General features: G+C 37.6%; 1 protein-coding gene across 1 annotated transcript in view; it reads left to right on the forward strand.

Annotated features, from left to right (window-relative positions):
- Window positions 1-25386, forward strand: part of IGF1 (insulin like growth factor 1) — a 51676-nt gene that overhangs the window by 18308 nt on the left and 7982 nt on the right. The window contains exon 3 of the mRNA XM_010410451.4: window positions 21285-21466. Coding sequence (XP_010408753.1) covers window positions 21285-21466 — 182 coding nt within the window. The remainder of the gene's footprint in view (window positions 1-21284; window positions 21467-25386) is intronic.

The following is a 25386-nucleotide window of genomic DNA, read 5'->3' on the forward strand; positions in this document are numbered from 1 at the left end:
GCATGCAGCTGCAAGTGTTCCCCTTCCTCAAAAGCAGCTTCAGCATATACCCTCTCTACCTGAACTAACAAAGCACTTTTGCCAAAAGAGCTGGAAACAAAAGCAATTTAATCCTCCTCCGTTTTTATTCAAATCTAAACACCTTTCCAAGGGATCATTAGCTTCTTTCTACTTTCATGGGAGTGACAGAAATTGCCTCATTCATGTGAGCTGCAGAAATTCCAGAGCACCTCCTGGGCAGGACAGCAGCAAAGCTCTGACCGAGAACAATGTTTGCTGCCAAGTGGCTGGTGATAAATCGAATTCAGTGCAAAAACAATTAAAGTTTTAAATTATTGAAATGTCTTGGTCAAGAGATCTAATTTTAGATGAACATGTTAGAAACCATTAAGAGAGAACATAAAATAATTAATTTCCTTTTCAGCTAATGAAGGACCCCACGAAAGGCGGTACAGAAAACCCCTAAATCTGTTCACTAAAGGTTCATCAAGTACTGTAGTTGCATTAACACTTCTCAGAGTTCACAGAACCACAGAATTGTTAGGGTTGGAAGGGACCTCTGGAAATCATGTAGTCCAAGCCCCCTGCCAAGTCAAGGTCACCTAGAGCAGGTGACACAGGAACGAGTCCAGGTGGGTTTGGAACATCTCCAAAGAGGGAGATTCCACGACCTGCTCCAGTGCTCTCACACCCTCAATGGAAAAAAGTTCTTCCTCATGTTGAGGTGAAACTTCTGGTGTTTCAGTTCATGGCCTTTGCATCTCATCCTGTCACCGGGTACCACCAAAAGGAGTCTGGCACCATTCTCTTGGCACCCACCTCTGAGGTATTTATAAGCATTAATGAGACCCCCTCTCAGTCGTCTCTAGACTAAACAGACCCAGCTCCCGCAGTCTCTCATAAGAGAGGCGCTCCAGACCCTGCATCATCTTTGTCACCTTCCACTGCACCCTCTCCAGCAGCTCCTTGTCTCTCTTGTGCTGAGGGGCCCAGAACTGGACACAGCACTTCAGATGTGCCTCCCCAGGGCTGAGTAGAGGGGGAGGATCTGCTCCCTCACCTGCTGGCCACACTCTTCCCAAGGCACTCCAGGATACCATTGGCCCTCCTGGCACAGTGCCACCTCAGACCTGCCTTCTAAACCTTCAGCAATTTCCTGTCCTCCGTAGTGACATGAATTAGGCTTATCCACATGGGTAGTCAGTTGAAACTACTAACTGGATGAAAATGCATTCAAGTGATTTTATGATGTGAGTGTTTAGCAGAGACCACCAGTGCATTTCTCAACAGTCACCATAAAAATTCAGTGTTTTTCACACACCAAACCTTGTTTGCAATAAAAAGCCACTTTGTACGTCACCTGGTTTCCTTCCTCCTTTTTCCATTCTGCATCACTATGTTGTACACAACACTTGGAAAACTGGTGGTTCTGAGTAACCTAAACAGATAAATATGATTTTTTTGGTCAAGACTGTCTTAACTGGCCTCAATTTGTCTTTTTTTTTTCCAAAGGAATTGATAAGTTATCATTGAAAAAATGCCAGTATAGATTGATAATATCTTGCGAATGTTTTCATTTTGGTGTTTCCCTATAGTCTCAGGAGATGGAGAGATGGCTTGGAAAACTAAAACTAAATTTGTATCAAAAGTAGATTGTTTTCTTGCTGAAACAACTACAATCACAGAAAACTGAAGCATGCAGCTGAAATCTGAAAGTCCCAGCATTTCTTATTTTGAGCCAATACTAAAAATCCACCTTTCCTTTGAACTGCCTCCACCTCTTAAGTTTATATTATATCTTCATGCTAAGTTAAAAGCACAGTCACAATGCTGTTTTAAAGGACTGCTTTGAATTCTTTTTAGACACATTCAAGCTATAGTAATTTAGCTGATGGCTGCTTGATTTCAGTGCAGCCAGTGAGAAAGCAAACAATCCAATGACCCCAAGTTCACTGAGATTGCTGGAAAATGAAAACAAGGGTTTTGGAAGGCCAGTGCTTCAACACATAAAGAAATATATTGAATACTTCAAAAGATATAAAATTCTTAGAACTGTTGGACAGGCTTCTGTGTGTGAACTTTCCTGTCCAAGTGGCATTGCTAAATACCATGGCACCAATCAGAGGGCTGACATCATATTGTTGTGTAACTCATAACCATAGCAATGTCACTTCTTAAAATGCATTATATGTGCATTCAGCTGCTTAAAATCTCAGCTGTGTCAGCTGTTAAATAAAGTACAGTTCAGGAGATTTATTTTGAAATATGAGCTCTTTGTATTTTTTTTTTTTTTATAAAGGAAACAGAAAATGTAAAGCTTGTTAAGCCAGTGTTAACACTGGAAGTTTGGATTCAGACAACAGACACAGTAAGAACAGGTTTCATTACCAATCTAACTCACAATGCTATAGTCTAGTAAGAGAGCTAATCGTGATCATTTTAATGGACAGCAGCAATACACTTGCTTGGGCTTTTACATTACAAACAGACTAAAATGTGCCAAAATATATGCAGTCAATAAAAAAAACCCATAGCACACCCGAATTGCTGAGTAAATGATGCAGCTATCAACCCAACTGAACTTAATATAGGTTCAGCCCAACAACTACAAGCAGTGGTGAATAACTTGTAACAGAAACTGGGAATGTAATCCTCCTCTCCTTTTTTTCAACCCTGCGTGCCCTTCCAGAGAATCATTAGCCTATTCCTCCTTTCACTGGAACAACAGAAATTGCCTCGTTCTTGTGAGCTGCAGAAATTCCAGAGTATCTGCTCTGCAGGACACCAGCAAAGCCCTAACCAAGAATAGTTCTTGTTGCCAAGTGGCTGGTGATAAACAGAGCTCAGCATTGCCAGGTACTAGTGAAGGGAATGACACGCACCCTTTGCCTCAGGTGACACGTGGTGTGGAGTAGGTAGTGTTACCTATTATCTGTCCTTTTGGAATATCAGCAGGTTGGAGCTGTAAGCCAGAGGAACTAATGTCAGTCTGATTGTGCCTTTCTGTGACCACAGTCAGCAGCAGTGGTGTAATGTAGCCTTTGCCCTCCTGATAATCCATCAAGGAGAACACTAGCACTGTCTTTACGATGCATAAAAATATGAAATAAAAGCTCACTGTGGCCCTTAGGCTGCCCTGTGTTCAGTGAGTTTTGAGGCTATGCTTTCAGAAGATAAGGGATGATGTGCTCCATGCAACATCATCCTCTAGGGTAGACAGTATTACAGCTTCTTTGGCAAAGGTAAAAATACCTGAATTTCTCTGGTAACAAGTAACAAGACCATCATCGTGCCTCTCAGCACCAGGCAATTATAAATGTTACCTAAAGTGCACAAGACTTCTGGACACAGATTACTTACAGTATCAAACCCACAGTCACTTGGTTGATATGCTGCATAAGATGATATTGTTGCTAGCCAATTTCTCATACGTACAGAACATTTAATTATAAATTTTGCAACCATGAAAAAACTTATGAGATGTTGAAATGTAGGGGCCCAGCAGCATGCAATTAGGACTAGCGCAGTCCCTTTCTGTGCTTTCCAAGAGTCCAGAAATTAGACTTTCTAATATGAGAAGCCTAATTGGTGTAAACCACCTCCCATCTTCTGTATTTCAGAGGACAGACAAAGTGTTTCTTTAGATAGACAACAGATAAAGAGTAAGCAGGTGGGAGGGCTAGGACTATTTCTGGCTATGGGACTAACTGGTTTACATAACCTTGAACCAACTAATTTTATCTGTATTTGCCTTACTTTCACCATGTGTGAAAATGAGGCAATGATGTTTATTCACCTTTTAAAACTGCTTTTGAAATCCTCTGATTCAGATAGCAATTCAGATCCAACAAAATACTACTTTTTAGAAGCTCATCCACATATAACCCAAATACTGCAAGGGTTAAAGTTTTAAGCAAAGTGTCACATTGCAGTACTGCTGATAAATTATAGGTAATAGTCTATCAAACTTAGGAAGACAGTTCAGTAAATACAAAAAAATAGATCTGTTTACATAAGGGATACAAATTGGCTACTACTTTCAGTCTAGAAGTTAATATATGCCATATTACTGCAGAGAATCCTGCAAACTGTTTTTAAACAATGTTATAACAGTTTACATAAAACTTAATGGCAAGTTAAGTAGATCACCCCAGCAGGCCCTCTGCTTACTGCAGGAATACGGCACAGAGTTCATAGGTTACTTGAGACTCATTCTCCCAGCCAAACAAGTCAAACAATAACACTTTTAGGCAATGAAACACTTTTCCTTGGTTTTCAGCAGAAGCAGATGTAGGGCCGACTGCACAATGAACAAAAAAAATACTTTGAAAATAAAATTACAGCAAAAACATAAGCTCAATTTGCAGTTTATCTGTAATCATCCTTGCCTTTCGCCTTGACACTACCTTTCTAATATTACCCTCTTCATCTGAAGATCAGTGCAAAGCCTGAATAACTTTAAGGAAGCTCATTTTTTCACGTTTGCATCAGATTTCTCTGCTAAACAAATTGATGTAGTGTTTCAATCTTCATTTTACTTTGGGGTATAAGTTCTGAGTCATCATCATTTAATTTTCTCCAAGCCTCCAGCTCGTGTTTTCTGTTTTTCTTCCTGGATGTGTCATAACAACTGAATTATACCACCCCAGTAAAATGGTGAAGCCTAGCACACATCTGCCAGCAACAAAATACTGTGCTCTCACTCTAATTCCCCACACATTCCACTTTTCACACTTCCTTTGCATCCTCTCAATAAAGTGGTAGAGCCTAGTAAGCAATTTCTTTTATTTTCCACAACATTCTGCCAATAAATCAAAAGAACTACCTCAGAGAAGAGCACACTTGCCTTGCATGCTCTTTTCCTAGTCTCATTTCTATCAATATTCCCATGAGGTTAATTTTCCAAAGTCAGTGACTTCCCTGTAGTTAGGATATCTGTCAGTTCTGGGTCAATACTGTGCTGATGAGCTGTGAAGGCATTATTTTTCAGAATTGTTAAGTACTTTTTGACTTGGAAAAGTCAGTTGAGAAAAGTTTTACTCTTTCAAATTTAATAGAAACTCTGGTCAAAAGTTTCCAGTATTCTTAATGCAGAAACAATAGAAAAAAAAGGTCTTAGTCTGAGCTTTGAGATATCCATCAAGAATTTAAAGGAGTCAATACTCTAATATACTTCTTTTAAAAGCATTCGTTATACAACAGAACTGCATCAAGGAGCGAAGAAGGTGAGAATTAGCAGTAACAGAAAGGTGTTACAAGAAAGGCAGAAAAACCTCATCTAGAGAGAGGTGAAAACGATGAATCAGAAGAAAATATAATTTAAGACAGAGGAGCCTTTAAAAGTTGCTAACAAAGTTCTGTGTTTGGCAGCTACCTTACCTGAACTAGGACTTTGACTCCTTTGAGGGTGAATCATGTTTGAACCAGGTTTCAAGGACAGTTCTCTCACAAACGCTCAGCACATGCAACCTTGTCACATTTTTCTTAATCAGATCTGGGTTGGGCAGTGACTGCCCTGCATAGTAGCCATTACATGTCAGTGGACAGGTACATAAATATCGATTTTGCAGTCCTGGTTAGTGCAGACTCTGAAGCATCTCTACAGAAACACCCACTCCAACCCACCTGACCACAAAGCAGCCACACCTTGTTTAACTTCAATATCAGTAAATTCCAAGAAAAAATGTTTTTAAGAGAAACCTCATGTCAATGTTCAGATGGGGAAATGTCAATATCAGACAGCAGGTTCACCTATGGCAGCAGTAACAAATGACAGCAGCCACTCTAAACAGCAGGAAAGTTGCTAGATGACAACTCTTTGAGATTATCATGAGGGGAGTATAACAAGAAAAGTATCTGAACCGAAATAATCTCCAGTGGGGTTGGAACAAGATGATCTTTAAGGTCCCTTCCAACCCAAACCATGATTCCTTTTTGCCTCTTCCCCGAATTCCACCTTCACGTGATGGAAGCACAAAGGTTATTCAGTAAAACAGGCTAACACTTCAGGGAAGAGGGGTACATTTTAACAGGGGCAAAACCATATAGCTTCCAATCTTACTGTCAGAAATGACTCAATGGTTTTAGTTGCACCTTTTTCTTTGCAACTCCTCTACAAGAAGAGAACAAAACATCTCCAGAACCTATAGAATACACACAATCCATAAAACCTGAAACCCAGACAATCAATGTTTGGTTAAGTTATAACGGTGTTAAGGCAAAGATTAATATTAGGAAATGTCAGGCAATATGAAGATTAGGTGTCATTACCTGCTCCAACAATTAGTGACAATACTACCATGCCAAATAATCAGAGTTTATATGTATGATTACCAAAACTTTGTGTTCTGTTGTGTATCAATTGATGATAGTGTTGCAGGATATTTAGTTTGGTTTTGCAGAAGTATTTAAATCTCAAACACTTATATGCACTTTGTGCAATAAGTCAGGATGAATTGTTCTTTAGGAATTGGGCTGCCCCCCACTGATTCCAGTTTGAGCTATAGCAGATGCCACATAGCCCATCCAGAAGAGCTACTCTTCTTCTTTCTTCTTCTACATCCACTAAATACAACTTAATATGATTGTGCCAGGGCAATGAGACAATAATGAATGAATTGTCCATGAAGAACTCTAGAGAGTTTTCAGCAATTTCTCTGAGGAAATGAGTCAAAATGAATCTGAGCAAGATGCAGGATATGGTACAATAATATCTGTTTTCTTCTGATAAGGAAAGAACAAGTGTCCTGTCACCGATACTTTCTCTTGATCCAGTATGGTGTCTAATGTGAAAGTTTAAAATGTGAAATAATAAATTTAAAATGTCTGCTCTATTAGGAAAAAAATCAAGTACTCAATAACTACTACCTACTTCAACACTAAAAACTTAACAATATTTTGAATTTTTAAAGACTGCATTTTTAGCAATTTTACAGCATATCACTTTGAAAAGACCTTGTGAATACTTTCCAGATGTGATACAGTGGTAGAGGAACTCTACAGCAGAAAGCTTATTTATCCTTAGATCACCCCACTCTTTTCCTCTCAAACCAGAGAAATGATTTCTGAATTTCCTAATGATCTTGCAAGATCAACACTGAAAATTAGGAGAGCTAGAAATTACTATATTAAAAGGAGCATTATATTCTTTAAATCTAGTGCTAAGAACATAAACCTTTTCTAAGTCCTTCTTATCAGTGCAGTGACGTCATCCTGGAGTAGGAGAAAGATAATCTTCCTTGTTGCTGCATTATTGAAGAGTGGCAAGGAGTCCTGACAAATACGCTGCCCATCGTGCATGGACGTTTAAATGCAACCAGCCCTGAACAGGCTTTTACATAGGATGGAACACGTTGTGCATATTAAAAGCCATGCACTGGTTTCTTTATTTCTGGCGTCCTTTCTCCCTACAACACGGGAATGTGTTCCAAGCATTTTTTTCAGTGCTTTGTCTCCACTCTTTGCCTTTTTCAGTGCTTCTTCTCCGCTCTTTGCCTTCACTCCACCAGCTGTCACTCCAGTGACATTTCCCAAGCATGAAGCTGACAAAGAGCAGGGTAGAGCTTAAGTGCCGAAGCTGCGGAAAACAGTAGCAATGTTTTAAAATATCAACATAACTCAGTGTTTTGGGAACAGTTTCCAATATTGTTACTTGAGTGGACGCTGTTTACTACACAGCCTCTCACACTGAAGAGAATTCAGTTATTTTAGAAAATTAAAAGGTTACTGAACTATAGCACACAGCTACTTTGTCAGTAAATTTCAGGGTTTTCTGCCATAATACTTCATTTAAATTAGACATTAAGAAAGCCCAATCTGATTAATACTAAGAAATTTCTGTATAGACAATTAAGAAAAGTATTAATATTGTGAAAAAGAGAACATAACAGATAACAACACAGATATTTGAGAAGTGTTTTGCTTCCTGATTTACACATCTTCTCTACCAACTTAGTTTTCAAATTTCAGAGCTGTATTTACAAGCCAAAATTATCGGAAATTCTAGTCTAAAAAAAAGGTCAAGAGTAGTTATCACATGGGGGTGCCTTGTTCCAACAGTTAATCTTTCTTCTGATTTTCTAGTTCTTTTCCATTATCTGAGCTACTGTAGTCCAAGACACAAGTACTGGCAGGAAAGACTACTGCAACATTCAGTTAGCATAAGCATTTTCTTCAACTTGTAAAAACACTGGTCCTCACTACTGAAATTAGATCATCTCAGCCACTTCTGCCACAAAGGCAGAAAGACAAGTCCACATGATTTTCAATAATCTTCAACAATCTTACCTAATTTTAGGAAACATTCAAGGTAAGATTTCCAGTTTATCAGCTGGCTTGATTATGACATTTATTATTCTCATGAGTACCTTTAAGGTGAACAGGGAGAAAATCTTCTCTTTGTTCAGAAATAGTCCTCTAGTGTTTCTGTTCTTCCCACATAATGTGGTAAGAAGGAGAGAAAATTATCACAGGCCATTCTGACACTGCTCATGAGGTGACAGTGTTACAATATGCAGAAGCAATTTCTGTGAAGGGAGGACGCAGGACCCTATTATGTCCTGAAATGCAGGCAAAGCCTTGCACTGCAGCATGTTTCCACTGTTTTAACTTGTAGGTGCTGCCACATTGCTAAGCAAGTGTGAAGGAGCCCTCTAGTGTGAATAAGAAATGGACATACAGCCCATAATTTGCACACAAATAACACAGGAAAACAATGACTGCAAAGAATGTTCCTGTCAGTTTCCAGGCATTTCAACAGTGTACACTGCCCAGGAGATTCAACAACTACAAAGCCCCCTGGGTCTCAACCCTGAGCTCAAACAAACAAACAAATATGTATGTCATAATGTGATTTCAGGGCTAATGTATGACTGACCATAAAGACAGTCTTAATTGAAAAAAAGATCCAAAACCCTGAGAATAAGGTAGAAATAAACTGCAGCCCTTGTCAGATGAATATTTTGTTTAAATTTTTTTTCAATAGACTGTGACCTTAAGAACAATTGATACGAACCATTTAAAGGACAGAAAGACTTTTTTTAAACCTTATGTACACTAGGATAAAATTTATCAGTTATCACAGAATCATTCCAATCTTCCAGAGACACAGCCAGTTTGCACTATAATAAAACCATACCCAGGAAATTCCAGTGCTCAGATCTGCTTGCAAGTGGTAGTATGGCAAAAGATCCCAGCCATGCAAGTAGAGGGAGACAGACAAATCAAGAAACATATTCAATCCCACACAGGTCCATAACACACAGCTATTTCTGCATAAAAACCTTTTAGTTTATGCTTTGTATCACTAAGATTAGAAAACAAAATAGCAAGGATGTTGTTTATTTTATTGTCACCAATTCTAAATGAGACATACATTAAATTTATCTGGTTTAAAGCAATACTGTTCTGAAGTTGCATAGAGAAAACCATACGCAATAGTTTATTTTTCGTGGGTTTTGTCTTTAGAGTGATCACAGTTGATTGCATAGCAGTTTTATGATGCTGAATGGAAAGTCAAAACAACTATGAAGTTTAAATTGGTAGCAATGTATTTGATGCCCTGCTGTCTAACTGCTAGAGGGATAAACAAAGAACACCTAGAATGCTGGAATGAGTTTAGGAAATTCATTAGAAAAGTTATGAAGTGGTATCGGAAGAAGTCAAGAAGGAACACATGAGAGGCATAAGCAACTAACAGATGATGAGAAATTGCAAATAATTAAGCCAAATCACAAGAGATGCAGTTTAGGTAGTCATTTAGAAAAAAAGTGAAAACTCAGACCTGTTTTAGACAAGAAGAGTTGTGAAAGTGACTTCATTGTACTTTCATTTACGATTTTATCCTGGATGCAGACATGAAACTTTTCTAAATTTCACTAATGGGGAAAATGAGTGAACAGCCACTCTCACTAAACTTACTGAACTTCTCACTTCTGGAGAGGCTGCACAGCCTCCTTGGGTTATTTTGGCACCTCCTTTTCTGGCAAGCAATGAGGAGTTTAGAGGAATTTAAAAGAAAAAACAAGGGAAAAAATTAATCCAACTTTCCCAAACCACAAAAAATTCAATTTAATTTGGGATACATTTTGCCCAAAGTTTCAGTGAGAGCAATGGTCGTATTTTATCCAAAAAATCACTCTCAATGGAAAGAACTCTAGAAGGTTTTGCTACAAAAGACCTAAGAGAAAGAAATATTGTACTGCTGGCATCTACATCCACACTAAAACTGTATAAATACTAATAGTGCAGGCAGTTGCAAGTATTCTTTTTTAAATTTTCTCAATGACATTTGAGTGGATAACGATAAAGTTAATTTGGATATGTTATTAAACGAAAAACTCTTCAGCTGCACATCTAAAATATCTGAAAATTATTTAGCCCTACCTGGACATTCGCCCACTCCTTTAGCTGTATCAAATCAGAAGAAGTGAAGATGAAAAGTTACAAGGATTTTGGTGCTTAGGTGGTTTTGTTGTGTGGAAGTGTTGTTTTCTATCCTATTTGATTCAGTTTATGTACAACAGTACTAGATCCAATTGTAGGATTAACTACAATTAACTACTTAAGGATAGTTATTTAAAAATATTTATGATCTTATTAAGTCAAATTCTGGGTACCAACAGGGTATGCCTGAATGTAATTTTCCTTTGTACACCTTGACCCTTAATTTGAATACTGGATTCTAAATTTCAAATACAGCTAACTTGTAACTACAGAACTAAGTATCTAAAGACTCACAACAAAGATATTCATACTGATGCCTATGTCCAACACAAAACTCAGAATCTAGGCTTTCAGATGATCAAAAGATTTATTCAAAGTCCTCCAGGCTTTGAGATTTATTAGCATGTAAAGGAATAAAAAATGAATTATAGGTGTTGAAGACCTGAGAATTCAAAAAGGCTGTGATCTTTAATAACCAACAAGGGAATAAAAGAGATTCTTTAGAAATGCATTTCATAGGAATTACTTGGTTCTATTTTCACATTTGTTCTGATACCGTGTAAGCCCTCCACTGGCCAGTGATGCCTAAGACAAGTATTTTTTCCACAATACTCCTTTCTCTTTTTTTTTTTTTTTTTATAACCACCATAGATCCTGAGCAGGGGTAAGCTCAGACTGATGAAGTGGACGACATGATGTGAAAAACACTGGCCCAGCACTGGGAAGAATGATTTTGCAGACAAAGTGCATCTAACAGCTAGGTTTTACAGAGTCACCATTAAGCTTACACATTATGGCACCTATAAGAAAAATAAAAACTCTACACCACTGTAAGAATACTTACTCATCCTACTGCTTTTCTGCTGAACTGGATTCACTTGCTTATATAATTGTGGGTGTGGTGGCTCAAAAAAAGTCAGTGAGTACCTAAAATGTAAAGGCCAGGTCAACCTCAACATTGCCACAGCCTTTTTAAAGTTTATAGTATTCCCATATAACCCAGAGAAGAAGCGTAGTGAAATAAAAGGATAGCAGGATTGCAAAATAGGAGAAGCCATTGAAAAACATCTTTAACTGATGCAAAGGTTTTGATCATTAATCAAACTTAAACAAGTTGGAAAATAAATAATAAAAGAAAGGAATAATTCTGGTTACTTAGAAAAACTTCTCTTTTAACAGACATGAACTTTAAAAATCTTTCAACTTCCCTGAAAAGGCCACTGAAACTTAGCAAGTGAGAACTGAAAAAAAAATCTTTTCAGAAACTACATTCCCTTTTAAACACCGTGACTGCAGAGGGCATTGTCAGCCCCATAAAAGATGGACTGTGTCCTCCTTGTTTCATAAAACAGCTTTACTTCCCACAAGCACTTCCACTTTCAAGCATCCTACAGAAACTCTAGTTTTGGTATTTAAAGTGTTATAGTGGAACTAATTTCTCCCTGCACTATAACAGTGTTCCCTTACAATCCCCCTGCATTTCTTCAGCAATAACAAGGTGAGCTGGAAGGACAAGGAGAGCAAGTGTAGATTCATTTGTTATTCAGCACTGACTTCTTTATGTTCCTGCCACTAGAACTGATTCTCCTAGCTCCTACTGCAAAATTAAATCGCTAAAGGATGGAGCTACAACTGGTAGAAAATCATTGTGAGCGAAAGATGAATCAAACACCACTATATTTTAGCTAGGTTTAGTTCTGGTTTTGTTTCCAGCCACAATGCACTGTCCCTTTCTCATCCCAATGACCTCATCCTCACTCCCTAATGACGATGCACTCCTCTGGAAAGTTTCACTTTTCTTTTATCTCCTTTGACAAATTTAACCAGGAGCATCATGACCTCAAATGAATGCTTCATTTCAAGATTATATTTTTGCATGCCCTACTGACTCCAAAGTAAGGTTAAAGAAAGACAGGTATATAGTTAAAGCATTGGCCTGGTGCTTATGTTGATGTAGGTTCAGTTCCCGGCGCTGACACAGCCTTCTCCTGTGCAAATAATTGATAGTTCGATTCCATAAATATTACTTAAATTAAGTTCTTATCTTTCTCTGCAGAGACCTCTTGTAATTTAGGATACAGTACTGTTTAGCATCAGAGAAGATAAAAGAATCTGTCTCTTAATCTTTCTGCCTTAATTTCTGTTCTGAATGTAGTGGTTAATTTGTACTTTATAATCAGGAATCTTGCAAGTCAATCTTGCAATCTACTTCCACAAGTAAAAGCATCCCAATATGGCAAAAGTAGCAGACAATAAAAAATATTTTTTCTGGGAAATGATTCACATTCAAAGTGTTGGCTGTAAGAAAACTACATGCTGGACTGTCACCAAAAGCATTACGTCATCTTACCATGCTTAAGTAACTTTTGAAGTAACTAATGTCATTCTGACTTGTACAGAAAAGTTCAATAACTGGAAGCCTAAAGAAGATTCAAGACTTCATAGGTACAAAACTGAATATTGTTTATTCCTGATGCCCTATAGCTGCATCAATGTACGAGGTTGGATGCTTTTCCCTGGCAGAGCCCTTGGCAATGATGTGAGATCTTACTAGACAGAGCTTAGAGCACAATAGAGCAAATCCACTAAAGTTAATGGTGTCAGTGAGGAGTGAGCCAGGCTCTTACTGGCCTTACCTTCTTTCCCCCTCCTACTCATTCTTTAATTGCCACACTTATAGAATCATTAAGGTTGAAAAAGACCTCCAAGATCATCGAGTTCAGCCTTTGACTGAATACCACCTTGCCCACTAAACCATATCACAAAGTGCCTACATGTTTTTTGAACACTTCCAGGGGTGGTGACTCCACTGCTCCCCTGACCAGCCTGTTCCAATGCTTAACCACCCTTTTAGTGAAGAAATTTTTCCTGCTGTTCAGCCTGAACCTCCCTTGGCACTTGAGGCTGTTTCCCCTTTTCCAACCACTTGGAAGAAGTAAAAACCAACCAACCCTTATCTCACCACAACCTCATTTCAGGTGGTTGTAGAGAGTCATAAGGTCTCCTCTGAGCCTCCTGTTCTCCAGGCTAAATATTCCCAGCTCCCTCAGCTCCTCCAGACCCTTCATCAGCTCCGTTGCCCTTCTCTGGACACACTCCAGCCCCTCAATGTCTTTCTTGTAGTGAGCAGCCCTGAACTGAACACAGCACTCAAAGTGTGATGACCTCACTAGAACCAAGAACAGAGGGACCATCACTGCCCTGCTCCTGCTGGCCACACTACTTCTGATACAAGCCAGGATGCCATTGGCCTTCTTGGCCACCTAGGCCCACTGCTGGCCCATGTTCAGCTGCTGCCAAACCAGCACTTGTTTCTAATAAGGGAATGAAAATTGTCTACTTCTCTGTTAGGTGACATTGGCCTGTGCCCACCTATTTATTCTCCTGTAAAGAGGATATATATATTCTGTATAAATAAAAATTAAAATCGTAATGTATGCACTCCTGGACAATGGAAAAGGTATTAGATGAGCCTTGGAACAGCCATTCCCACCTTCTGCCTCTAATCAGATGATGATGTCAAAATGCAAGAGCACCATGCTTGTCATTTGCTATTTGCTTTCATGTCTCAGAGAACAGCTAAGAGTAACTTTTCTAAAGCTAAAAATTCTGATTACAAAGTACAAAGCAATGCACTACTTGTTATGTGGTCAGTGGCACTAATCACATATCAGTCATTCTGCTTCACACTGTACATCAGTATCCTCTTCTTCTCACCTCCTTCAAGGAATCTCATCACACCCATTCCCTGCAATCTCTTTAGATGCCACCAAGACAGTATTTACTTATTGAACAGCAAGGTTGGAAGAAAAAGCAAGTGTTCAATACCAGAATGTTGAAAAGCCTACTAAGGACAGTAGAAATCTTTCCATTGATTTTAGTAGACCTTGGATCAGGTTATATATAAGTAACTTCTGGCATCTGATTCATCAAGACAATCCTGACTGCACTAAAAGATTTACCAGTGACTTCAGCGATGTTACAATTTCACCCAGTTATAGGGTTTCATTGTTATCAATTTGGTAATACAAATAAAATGCAGTTTTACACTGGCTTGGGATAAGAAGGATATGAAAGTTTCTATCAGACTGTTCCTACTTCCACCACACGCAAGGTTAAGCAGTAATTATTTCCTGTGAGAGCATATGCAGGAAGGGGAGAGAATGTATTTTCATTATGGTTGTATATCTGTGTTATCATTGCCCTCCTCAATGCACTACAAGGGGCAATATTCAAATGTAACAATGACCTACTGGCTTCTAATTATCTTGTCCTAAACCCTGATCAACCTGGTTATTCTTGCAATAGTGAATTTCTCTTCAGCAAAGCATTTCCCTTGCCAAAGTATATATATTTTTGGCAGCATCTGGCACTTTCCAGCCCTGGAATCTAATGCAGGCTTGTAAATTGTGCTAGGTCGGCAAGGTTTTCAGCCTCCAGAGCACTGAATTGGTGTAAAATAAGACATTATATTGTTTCCCATTCTTTTTCCATTTTTTTTCCCCCCTCAAAAGTATCTAAACTCTGAAATTCCTGCTTCATATCCCAGTACAACACTCAAAACTACACCTCCTTCTCCTCACACATTGAAAATGACTTGGGAATCACTGTGTGAAGCATAATGGCTCTATCGTATTCTTAGCACATTAGATGGCCTCCAAAGCAGCTATTCCATAACAAGGACAGAGAACAGCACTCCTGTATGTGAGAGGAAATTGTTACAAGTGCTGTACTTTCGAAATAAGTTTAGGAGAAGAGAAGAATTTCGTCCCAATTCTATACACAATGAAGGAAAAAAAAAAGTTTCTGAAGGGATATTTCTAGAAGAAAAAAAAAATTATTTAACTATGTGACAGACTAAGTAAACATAGACATACAAATTACAAATTAACACATCTGGAATAAAGCTACACTTGTCTCACTGACTAGAGAAGTGAAATAGTTATTTTACTCTGCATTTGAAACATCAAGGAGTTATAATTTTTTTCAGAAGGTGAAATTTATAAATCTCACTTATTCAGGCAAAACACTCTGAAGTTATGACAGATTCCTCTTCTAGATCAATACTGAGTGTCCATGTTTTCCCAGTCTTACTTGCCTAGGATTTCAGAGCAAAGAGCATACATCTTCTTTCTTTGGACTCAGTAGTTAATACAATCTAGTATTCCACAAAGCAGTAGCTGTAGTGCAATATCACAACATTAACAAATGCATATGCTTTCATAAAGATTTTACTTGGGCATACTGATAAAGCTTATCCTCTACTCTCATGCATATTAAATTAGATTTCAGAGCTAGGGCATCCATTCATTGAGCATTTATAAATGCTAATATATGCTCATTTTGATGAATACAAACAAAAATCAGTCTAAGCATAATAATTTTTCTTGCATTAACAAAACATTGAAGGAAAATGGAAACTAAACATTAAATATTGTCACTTCAAATGCATGCAACTTATTTACATGAAAATCGGATTGCCTACTTTGCACATTTAAACCTTGAGGTATTTCTGGTAAGGGACTTTACAACAACCCCCAAGATTTGTTATTTGCTTGTTTGTTTATTTACTTGTTTGTTTGTTTTAACACTTCATAGAAATATCAAAACCCAGGCATTTCCTGCTGATTGAACATTGACTCATAATTTTTCAAATACAGATGAGAAATTCCAGAGCACCCTCAAGAAGTATTACCAATATAACACTAATCCATTTGTTCAAGATTACAAGGAGATGAAAAGTGATATCAACAGTCTCTTATTTTGCATATACAGGCATTTATGATGCAAATATAGACAGAAATACTAGACTAACATACAGAATGTAGTCAAAGAGGCATAGAGATACAAAATTAAACAGTACACTGGCTGGACTGTTCTTTAGAACAATTTATCATTATATTTAATTGTTAAATTGGAAATGAAAGAGATTAGCTTTTACTCCACCAGTTGCATAAATTCTGTGATTTAGGACAAATAATTTTTAATTTAATTCATTTTCCTTGAGTTCCATCTCCTAGAAGAAGCTCTGCATATATGCTAAGACCAGATCAATTAGCTTTATCTGTAGTCGATGAAAGACCATTTCTTTCAGAGGACAAGAATAAATTTAATTTTAAGCGAAGCATTCAATACAGGAATAATTCACTCTCCATACACACCTACCTGTTGACTTCACTATCTTAAACCAGATCCCTAATTTTCAGAGACCAGGGATGAGCAAGATGAATCTCAAACTCAGCACCCTTAGCCTTCTGTGCCACCATAAGGCAGACAGCACATGCAACTCAAAACCTCTCCAACCAGCAGTTCCCAGTCTGGATCTAGCACACAGGACGTGCTTGTTCAAGTACTGTGTTGTGATGCAGCACCACAAACTCTCAGCCTGTTGTTCAGGCCACAGGAAAATCCTGTCTGACTGACCTGCTGCCTTACAGGATGCTCCAATACATCCCAATACTGTAAGCTGCTATCAATGCTTCCAAATTGTACCTTACCCCGATGTTTTGATGGAAACATTTGGGGTTTCTCACTACAAGACTATAGCACTCTAATAGGTCAATGGCCTTCCACCATACTTTAAAAGCTGCAGTTGCACCTGAAGATTGACTCTAATGCTAGATTAGGATTAAATCCGCTGTTTTTCAGATTTATGATGTATTTCTGAATTACAGTCTACATGGCACTCTCAAGTTCTACTGCTTGGTTAAAAGAGACACAAGAGCAAATACAAATAGTCACATAAAATTTCCAGGACACATAACCCCAGTTCTTTCCTAGAGTCTTAGAGTAGACAAGCTTTGCATTTATCCTGGGCTAGTTCTCATGTTATTTCTAATTTTACTACTACAACAGTAGATTATGATTCTACCCAGAATGCCTAGATAACTTGACATTTGAAACTTCTGTAGTCCACCTACACCCAGTGCTTCTCACATTGAAACCACTGGTAGAGCAGAAGCAGTGGCAGCAACAGTAGGGTATTTTGGAGAGATGAGGAGGAACAGAGAAAGTAAGTGTAAACAAGTCCTGCTGCATTACTCCACTGACTTTGCATCATTTAAAGGGAAGTGCTGTTAGTGCAGAAGCCAGCTGTTTAACTATTGGAATCCTATACCTTGGCCTGCTTTCAGAGCACTTCAGAACAGTGTGACTAGACTTTGTAGCTGCTTGTCGCACACCGAAAGAAACATGCTCAGATTTGATAAAGTAGATTAAATAAGAGCCAAATATTCTATTAAGTAAACTTTGACCTACATGATATGAAATTCTTTTGAGCTAGCAACTGACAAAAAAGGAAAGAAACCTCCAAGGAAATCAGTGTATATCAGCAAAAAGGAACACCTAGGACTGTTGTATGTCCACAGGCAGCACTTTGATGGTTGAGTAAATAAAAGGAACTTCTGATAACAGCAGGAAGGCAGCACTCAAATTATGTCAGAAAGATGAGAAAGAACTGTCTGTGTTCCCAGTATAGTGACACAGAAGGTGTAGTCCATACTGAAGGCAATAATATTTTTTTTAAAATTAAGAAGGAGAAGTTATATTAAAAATGCAGAACCAGCAGCCATTTATTTACCAATATGGATTTTTGTCCAGAAATTAACTTAAGTGCTTAGTTATATCAGTTCCTATGTAGGAGAGCACTCAGGCATGTGCTCACTGTTTAATATGCAATTTAGTCCAACACACCACAGAGGAGCTTGAACATTTGCCTAGATCTAAGTGCATACTTTGGTAACTTGATGAACTGGGACCATCTGATCCTGCAGTCCTGCCAGAACAGATGGGCCAAATAGTGATTAACATCTGTAGAAGTGGTGCTATCTCCTTGTAATTCTTTATCTCATCTTTCTCTGTGATAGCATATTTGTACACTGCAGCACTTCAGAGGTCAGAAGCAACTTAAAATCCATTGCTTTAAAATTAGTCATCAGATACTTCTCAATCACGATTGTGGATCATGATTACTGAAAAGGAATATTTTTTTCTGTTAATTTGCTCTCTCTGTTGTACAGCACTTTAGGCAATATCATTTTCTACATCACACAAATCTTAAGTATACTTGATTGCTTAGCTCTTTCAAAAGCCTTGGGAAAACATTTCTTGAAAAAAAAAATTCTGACTTCTCAATACTAATGTTATCTTTATATAAAGGATGAGCATTTACTATGCCATGTAATGCACGAATATTTAGGCCTACAAATAAATTAATGTCACACTTCATAGCTGATACCATTACTGATGTGATAGAGATTCCATTCCCATCTTGTTACATGTACCATACAGGCCTTTTGAAGAGCTTTTAGACATTATGTAATCCTTCATAAAATTATTATTTTGTCAGAAAGAAAAATAAAACATAGATGTCTTTTGTCTGGCTACGCTAAAAATGATTTTGGAGTACTCTGAGATTTTCACCAGAAAGATTCCAGGATTCAGGATTTGTATTAACTATTTATGTACATGATAGTGAGGAAGAATGTTGCTACTGATGACTAAATAAAGCAGGCAGCAGACATAGGTTAGTAAAGGTATTTTATCAACTTTATAAATGGTTAAATTTGGACACTGTAGGGTAAAATAACTCGAACAGAAGCTTTTAGGGTATGCTTGCTTAAGAAAAATTGACAGATTGGTAAAAGAAAGGGAAGCTTAACTCATCAATTCTTGTACCTATAGTTTGGATGCATCTTTTAGGAAGGGTTACACCTGCATATCCAGGAACACAATTTGCCTTTCTGTGCTTTAAATGGGAGCGAGACAAAATGTGGCACAGCTGTGGGTATACTGCAAAGTAATGACACTCCACACTTTATCATGGGGGCTAAATTTTAAAAGTTTAGGCTAAAACAACCAGATTAACAGATTTCAGGAAAAATCTCCAGGGAAAAGCTTGTATTTCAGATTATAACTCAGTGAGAGAAAATAGTCTGGGAGAAAAAAAAACCAAGCCAACTGCACATCTTAGTATTTAGAATGCTTTTCAGTGATACACATAAAACAACACACAGAGACAAACCAAAATATTACTGTAATCTACTCCTGGCTTGCTGTTCTGTTTAGTCTTATGAAACAAATAACTTAGCAGGCAGTGCACAATGTAGAGGCCTCCAGTGGATTGCAATATACTAAGTAAGCATGTTTTTCTTTTTGTTTAATTTATAGTCCCTGGGGGAAAAAAAAAAAAAGATGACATTTTAAAAACCTGCTTTCTGGGTTTACAAAGCTCATAGGGAGAGTTAGTTCTTAGCTGGCTGAATTGCTGGCTAAAATGTGAGATGTACTGTACCACTAGAGGTCTTTTCATTTACTGATGTTCTAAGGCCTCAAGGGCTCTTCATCAGTGGATACATATTTTAATCACAGGGAACAGTAAAATATAATGCTGTCTTTTCAAATTGACCACTGCAGGAAAAACATATGGATATCAATCTAGACTTTGCTGTATAAGCATTGGGGGCATTAATTTTCCAAAGAGAAACTGAATATTCCTCTTTTTTTGATATCCTTATCCTTTATCTAACTTGAGTAATTCTTAAAACATAAACTCCTGCCAAACTCTGTGAATAACAGATTTTTGGTCTCAGTGATATAACTGAGAAGGAGAAAAAAAAAATGCAAGAAAAGAAATTGGTAGAGATGACTGAATTGAGTTACTTCATTTTTTGGCTCTTGGCACATTTGTCTTTTTTTTCCATATTTTTCAGTTCTTAACCAATGTGGATCATTCTGTAAATGGAAACATTTAATGCTGAAATTGTCAAAACAAAACACTTAATCTTTTCAGAATTTTACTGTCTGAATTCAAATTCTACCAGAATTTTAAAGTAGAGATATTAAGTAAGCAACTACTTATTTTTTGTGAATTTACCGTTCCTTCATTTCTTGTTAGTCATAACAGGGCAACTGCACATCTGACTGGGTTGTGTACAAAAAATCCCAGGAAATAATGGGCCTTTAATCTCTGCATATGATAGCAGAGAATTCAGCAGTTACTAAGGAAATCATAAACCACGGGGGGAAAAAGACAAAAATGTAAGTGTGTAAGAGTTGTATGAATGAAAATGTTGGCCTCTACTGGAGCTGAGTGAAAAATGCAAAATATTTGCCAATTAAGTAGTAGCCACAGATGGCTGGTGCAAATGCAAAGCACAGGAAAGCCCATGCTGTGTCAGTCCCACTTCTTATCTTCTGCAAATCTATAGAATATAAAAATCTTCTGCTTTTATCTCTTCCATCAACCTTCATATTTCATTGGTTACTTTGTTATCTTGATTCCTGCTTCGCACTTTTGAGCTTGCAGACCTTAAGCCGGTGCAGTGGTACACAGTATTTATTTCCCCTTTGGAGCACACTCTGACTTCACACAGTACCTCGGTGTAGCCTTTTTTCTTAGGAAATACTTATCTACAGCACAGTCATGATCTATGGTCTTTACACACCAGCTACCTCAGGTGCCTCAACAATCAGTTTTCATACAAAAGCTAAATGACAAACTTCCTTTGTAAGGTTTCTGAATGTCAGATTTCAGCTTCCTCCCTCTCCATTTTCGAGGCTCAGGCAGTTCAAGAAAATACTTTAATAATACTTTTCTAAGAAGGCATAGATTTGCTCAAATGCTTAAATAGCAACCACCCAGAGGCAGAGATCAAAGCTGTCCATTTCCAGGAATATCTTTCAAAGGTGTATCTGAGAACAGGGTCTTAGAATAGATACACACAGGCAGGCTCTACAACGGTCAGTGGTGATTCGGTTAACATAATACAGCTTCATAATATGACCTGAGATCTTTGCATTTTCTTTCTAACATAAAACCTTTCCCTTTGTGTTTTGAATAGGTAAGCCCACAGGGTATGGATCCAGCAGCAGACGCTTACACCACAAGGGAATAGTGGATGAATGCTGCTTCCAGAGTTGTGACCTGAGGAGGCTGGAGATGTATTGTGCTCCAATAAAGCCACCTAAATCCGCACGGTCCGTACGTGCTCAGCGCCACACCGACATGCCAAAAGCACAAAAGGTAGGCCAGGCTGGGAAAAATTCACAGCGGCCAACAAACAACCAAACCAAACCAACAAAAACAAAACCCAACCAAAAAACCCCAACGTATTTTAGGGGAGGAAAATTCTATCAAGGCTGGCAACATAGAAAACTATTGATGTTTTCTGCCTACTAGATCTAGTGGAACTTTGGAAATTACTTTCCAAGGTGGAAAATAAGTAGGAAGTGGTGTGTTCCGTTTCATTTCTTAGAACACTGAATAAAACATGGAATTGCTAAGCTAGTAGTTACGAGGTTTTATCCTTCCACAGGGTAGTAAGTGACAAGTACCCGCATCATCCAATCATAAGTATCACCTAAGACTTCTTTCAAAAGAGAAACTAAACACTGAATGATTAACAACTCATTTATCCAGAATCTCTTCACTCATCCTCCACTTTTAGGGAGAGGTAGAATGAGTGCTCAAGAGGGAAATCAGCCATTCTGCTACTCATTTTACACTTAAATGAACAAAACTTTTTTTCCTTCATTATGTTTGCCTTTTTTTTATTTATCAAAACTAAGTTAAATGGATAGTCGCTGCAATCATTGCATACTCCATTTTTACTATTTGAAGTTTAATATGTATGTTCTCCAAGCACTTCCAACGTTAATTGGTATTATTTACATAGTTGCAGAGTTCTGAGTATCCAGATTTTTGCTCCTCTGATACCAGATATACTGTACATATATGTATCAACAGAGCCTATAGTTCAGAAAACCCATCTTAGACTAGGCTACAATTAAGCTCATGTCCAACTGTCCCTCTTGTTTGAGGTCTGAACATCTGTTTTACATATTATCTGTCTTCTGCTGTAAGTCTCCTGTGATTTATTTTATTGCTGTTGACCTTGTCTGTCCTACACATATTGGCACCACTCCTGCAGTTATCTGAAAATTTTTGCTTACAAGACATGGAACCTAAGATTTCATAGGAAGTCAGGAAACCAATGCCGTATATTAAAATCCTTAATATCAACTTTATGAAAAGAACTATTGTAATCATTCCAGCATCCATTCTTTACCGTAAGTCAATCCATAGAATGGAATCCTTTCCCCTCTTCCTCAAGAGTTTTCCAAAAATCAGTGTCTGCATGATCCTTCCTGGGAAGAGTCGCCTCGGCCCTTTAGCTCAAAGGGCACACAGGGCAGCAAGTGAAGACTTCTTCAGGTAGAGCTCAACTGTAAGCAAGAAACTCTTGTTAAACCTTAGGTTTATTCCTATCTGGGCACACATAAACCTAAGGCTTGCTGGAAAACAAGAAAAGAGCTTGGCCAGGAATCTGTGTGCTCCTTCCCATGCTTGTTGCTAAGGCAATGGATAAAACATTCATGTAAAGGAGACAAGATACCTGCCAGGTCTTTGATGGATCTCCACATCACTTTCCTTGGAGGACTAAGGAATGATGTCATCTTTAGGCAGCCATCCTTTTCCCAGTTCTAAACATAGGCAGGAGAGCACTGTTTTTTACAGACAGGAAAGACCTTGTATCTTTCTGCAGCATCAGGGGAGGTAGCACTCAGGAGGGGTACTGGTAAAAAGATAAAATAGATGGGGTATGTAATTGAGTAATTGAGAGAGCCTAGCTGCTGAAGAAATCATCCCAGAAATTAAAAAGGGGAAGAATCAGGAGGTGAAAGGGGCAGTAAAGGGACAATGAAGAGCACTAGGAAAAAAAAAAAAAAAAAAAAAGGAGAAGGACTTAGATCAAGAGGTTGGGAAGATATAAAATATTGTAAAACTGAAGGAACCAATGTGCATCACAAATAAAGGATGGAATTTTGAGAAAATGAAATTAGAGACAAATTATTATGAAAGAAAAAAACACCTTCAAAGAAACTGTATGCAAAAAGGAGCATGTTGAACAAAAGAAACCATAAATTCTTCTCGATAGGAGGTTGGCAATAAAATAACAAATCTGATGGGAAATACAAACAAATTTTCTTTTTTATCTGCAGATGGAGAAAATTAGAATGAGGAAACAAAAAGAGAGAAGGGGTAGGAGAAATTATTATTCAGATATATGGTAGATAAAAGGAAAATACTGTGGAGGGAACAGAAGGTGAATTCATTAGGAAAAACTGGTACATATTTAATTTCTTTTCTCTTTCCTTTTTGCAGTCAGTTGTACATGCCACCATTAAGGAAGGCAACTACGTTCAAACTTTTTTGGACAGACTCTCCCAAGATAAATGTATTTAGCTAGTTCATACTGTTGATATGCCCCTGATTTTAACTAAAAAAATAGATATGCTTAATTTAAATAAATTTTCAGTTAAACAATTTGTTTCTCTCTCAATATCATATGTTATATATGAGACCTATATCTTACTCATAGAAAATGAATATATATATGACCTCTTCAAAATTTTCTTATTTGGCTCTAAGATGTAAGGTAGGATATATAGGTACAATATATAAGATGTTGTACAGTTCCTCTCAGATTTCATAGAGAATCAGCTTCTTATTCATTTCATACATCTGATAGAGCCTTTGTTTAGCATTTCCCTGTAATCTTTTTAAATTTTAAATTACAAATCCAGTATTTGGGGTTTTGTTTGTTTTTAGAGAGTTTCTAGTGCTTAAGTGGTCTATTTCCTCAGTTCCTTGGGCAGATTGTTCCTGCTAGGCACAATTTGGTAGATCTTAGTCCAATGGAGTAGGGATCTTCTCTTCTTTACGGTTTCAGTATTTCTGCTGGAAAGCAAAGCAATAGTTTCTCCTAGTTTTAGACTATATTTAGAGTTTTAAAGTGCAAAACAAGAGCAAAAAGGGGAGTTAAAGTCTTGTCTTCATTGTCACGGTACCATCTAGCTTTTCTTTGATTTGTTTCTTCCTCTTCTGAAAAATGCTAAAAGTTTAGTCAATTACCCTGAAGTGAACTAAACTTAAACAGCAATTTGGAAAACTACTGAGTAGCACCTTTGAAAAACACTGCCCTACCAAAGAAAACAACTGAGCAATTTCCACAACTGTACACATGAGAGAAGACTGTGACCTTTTCAAATGAAGCAGTGTCACAGAAATAACGTCAAAATTCTTATCGGTTTTCAAGGTACCTTGAAAATTACTACTGAATGTGAAGGCTGGTAAGGCTGATTTTAAAATCCAGTAAAAAAAGAATCATACAACCATTTAGGCTGGAAAAGAACTCTAAGAATATTGAGTTCAGCCATTAACTCAGCGCTGCCAAGTCCACTAGTAAACCCTGTCCATAACTGCCACATCTACATATATTTTACATAACTCCAGGGGTAATGACTCCACAACTTCCTTAGGCAGCCTGTTTCAGTGCTTGGCAATGTTTTCTGTGAAAAAAGTTTTCCTGCCATCCAATCTAAATTTGCTCATGAACATAGTGCCATCCCCTTGCAACCCGAGCAAAATGGCAAAAGAGGTGCATATCTAGCTATAATTTTGCTCTTCCTCAGATTTTCAGTCCTTATTCTTCTTTAGGCCTCATATGTGAAAAATACGCATAAATATATATACCAACAAAGTATGATTAGGAAGTGGATTCTCTCAAAATACTTTCCAGATTTTTCTAATCTTCAAAATTCAAATAACACTGAGTGGGACTAAGAGAGAAAGGGAAAAGATATTAGTATTTTTAGTTTAAGAAAATGCCATTAAGAAAACAGAAAAAGTATTGCATTATTTCTCATTAATTTTTCTAAGACTTTTGTAATTGGCTCAGTATCAACTCACAGATACATTTACAGGCCAAAATATGCACTATGGCACCACTCTTAATTTCTCTTGAAGCCCTGCCACATTACCAAGCCAATGAATAAACTTTTAGGTGTAACAGATAGAAGGACTTGGCCTTTTCAGAGAATTTTCTCCCACTGCTTACTTTGCAGCCCTGTTTTTATGTTAGTGATCACACTGCCCACAGA

The sequence above is a fragment of the Corvus cornix genome, chromosome 1A, assembly GCF_000738735.6.
Source record: "Corvus cornix cornix isolate S_Up_H32 chromosome 1A, ASM73873v5, whole genome shotgun sequence".
Lineage (NCBI taxonomy): Eukaryota > Metazoa > Chordata > Aves > Passeriformes > Corvidae > Corvus > Corvus cornix.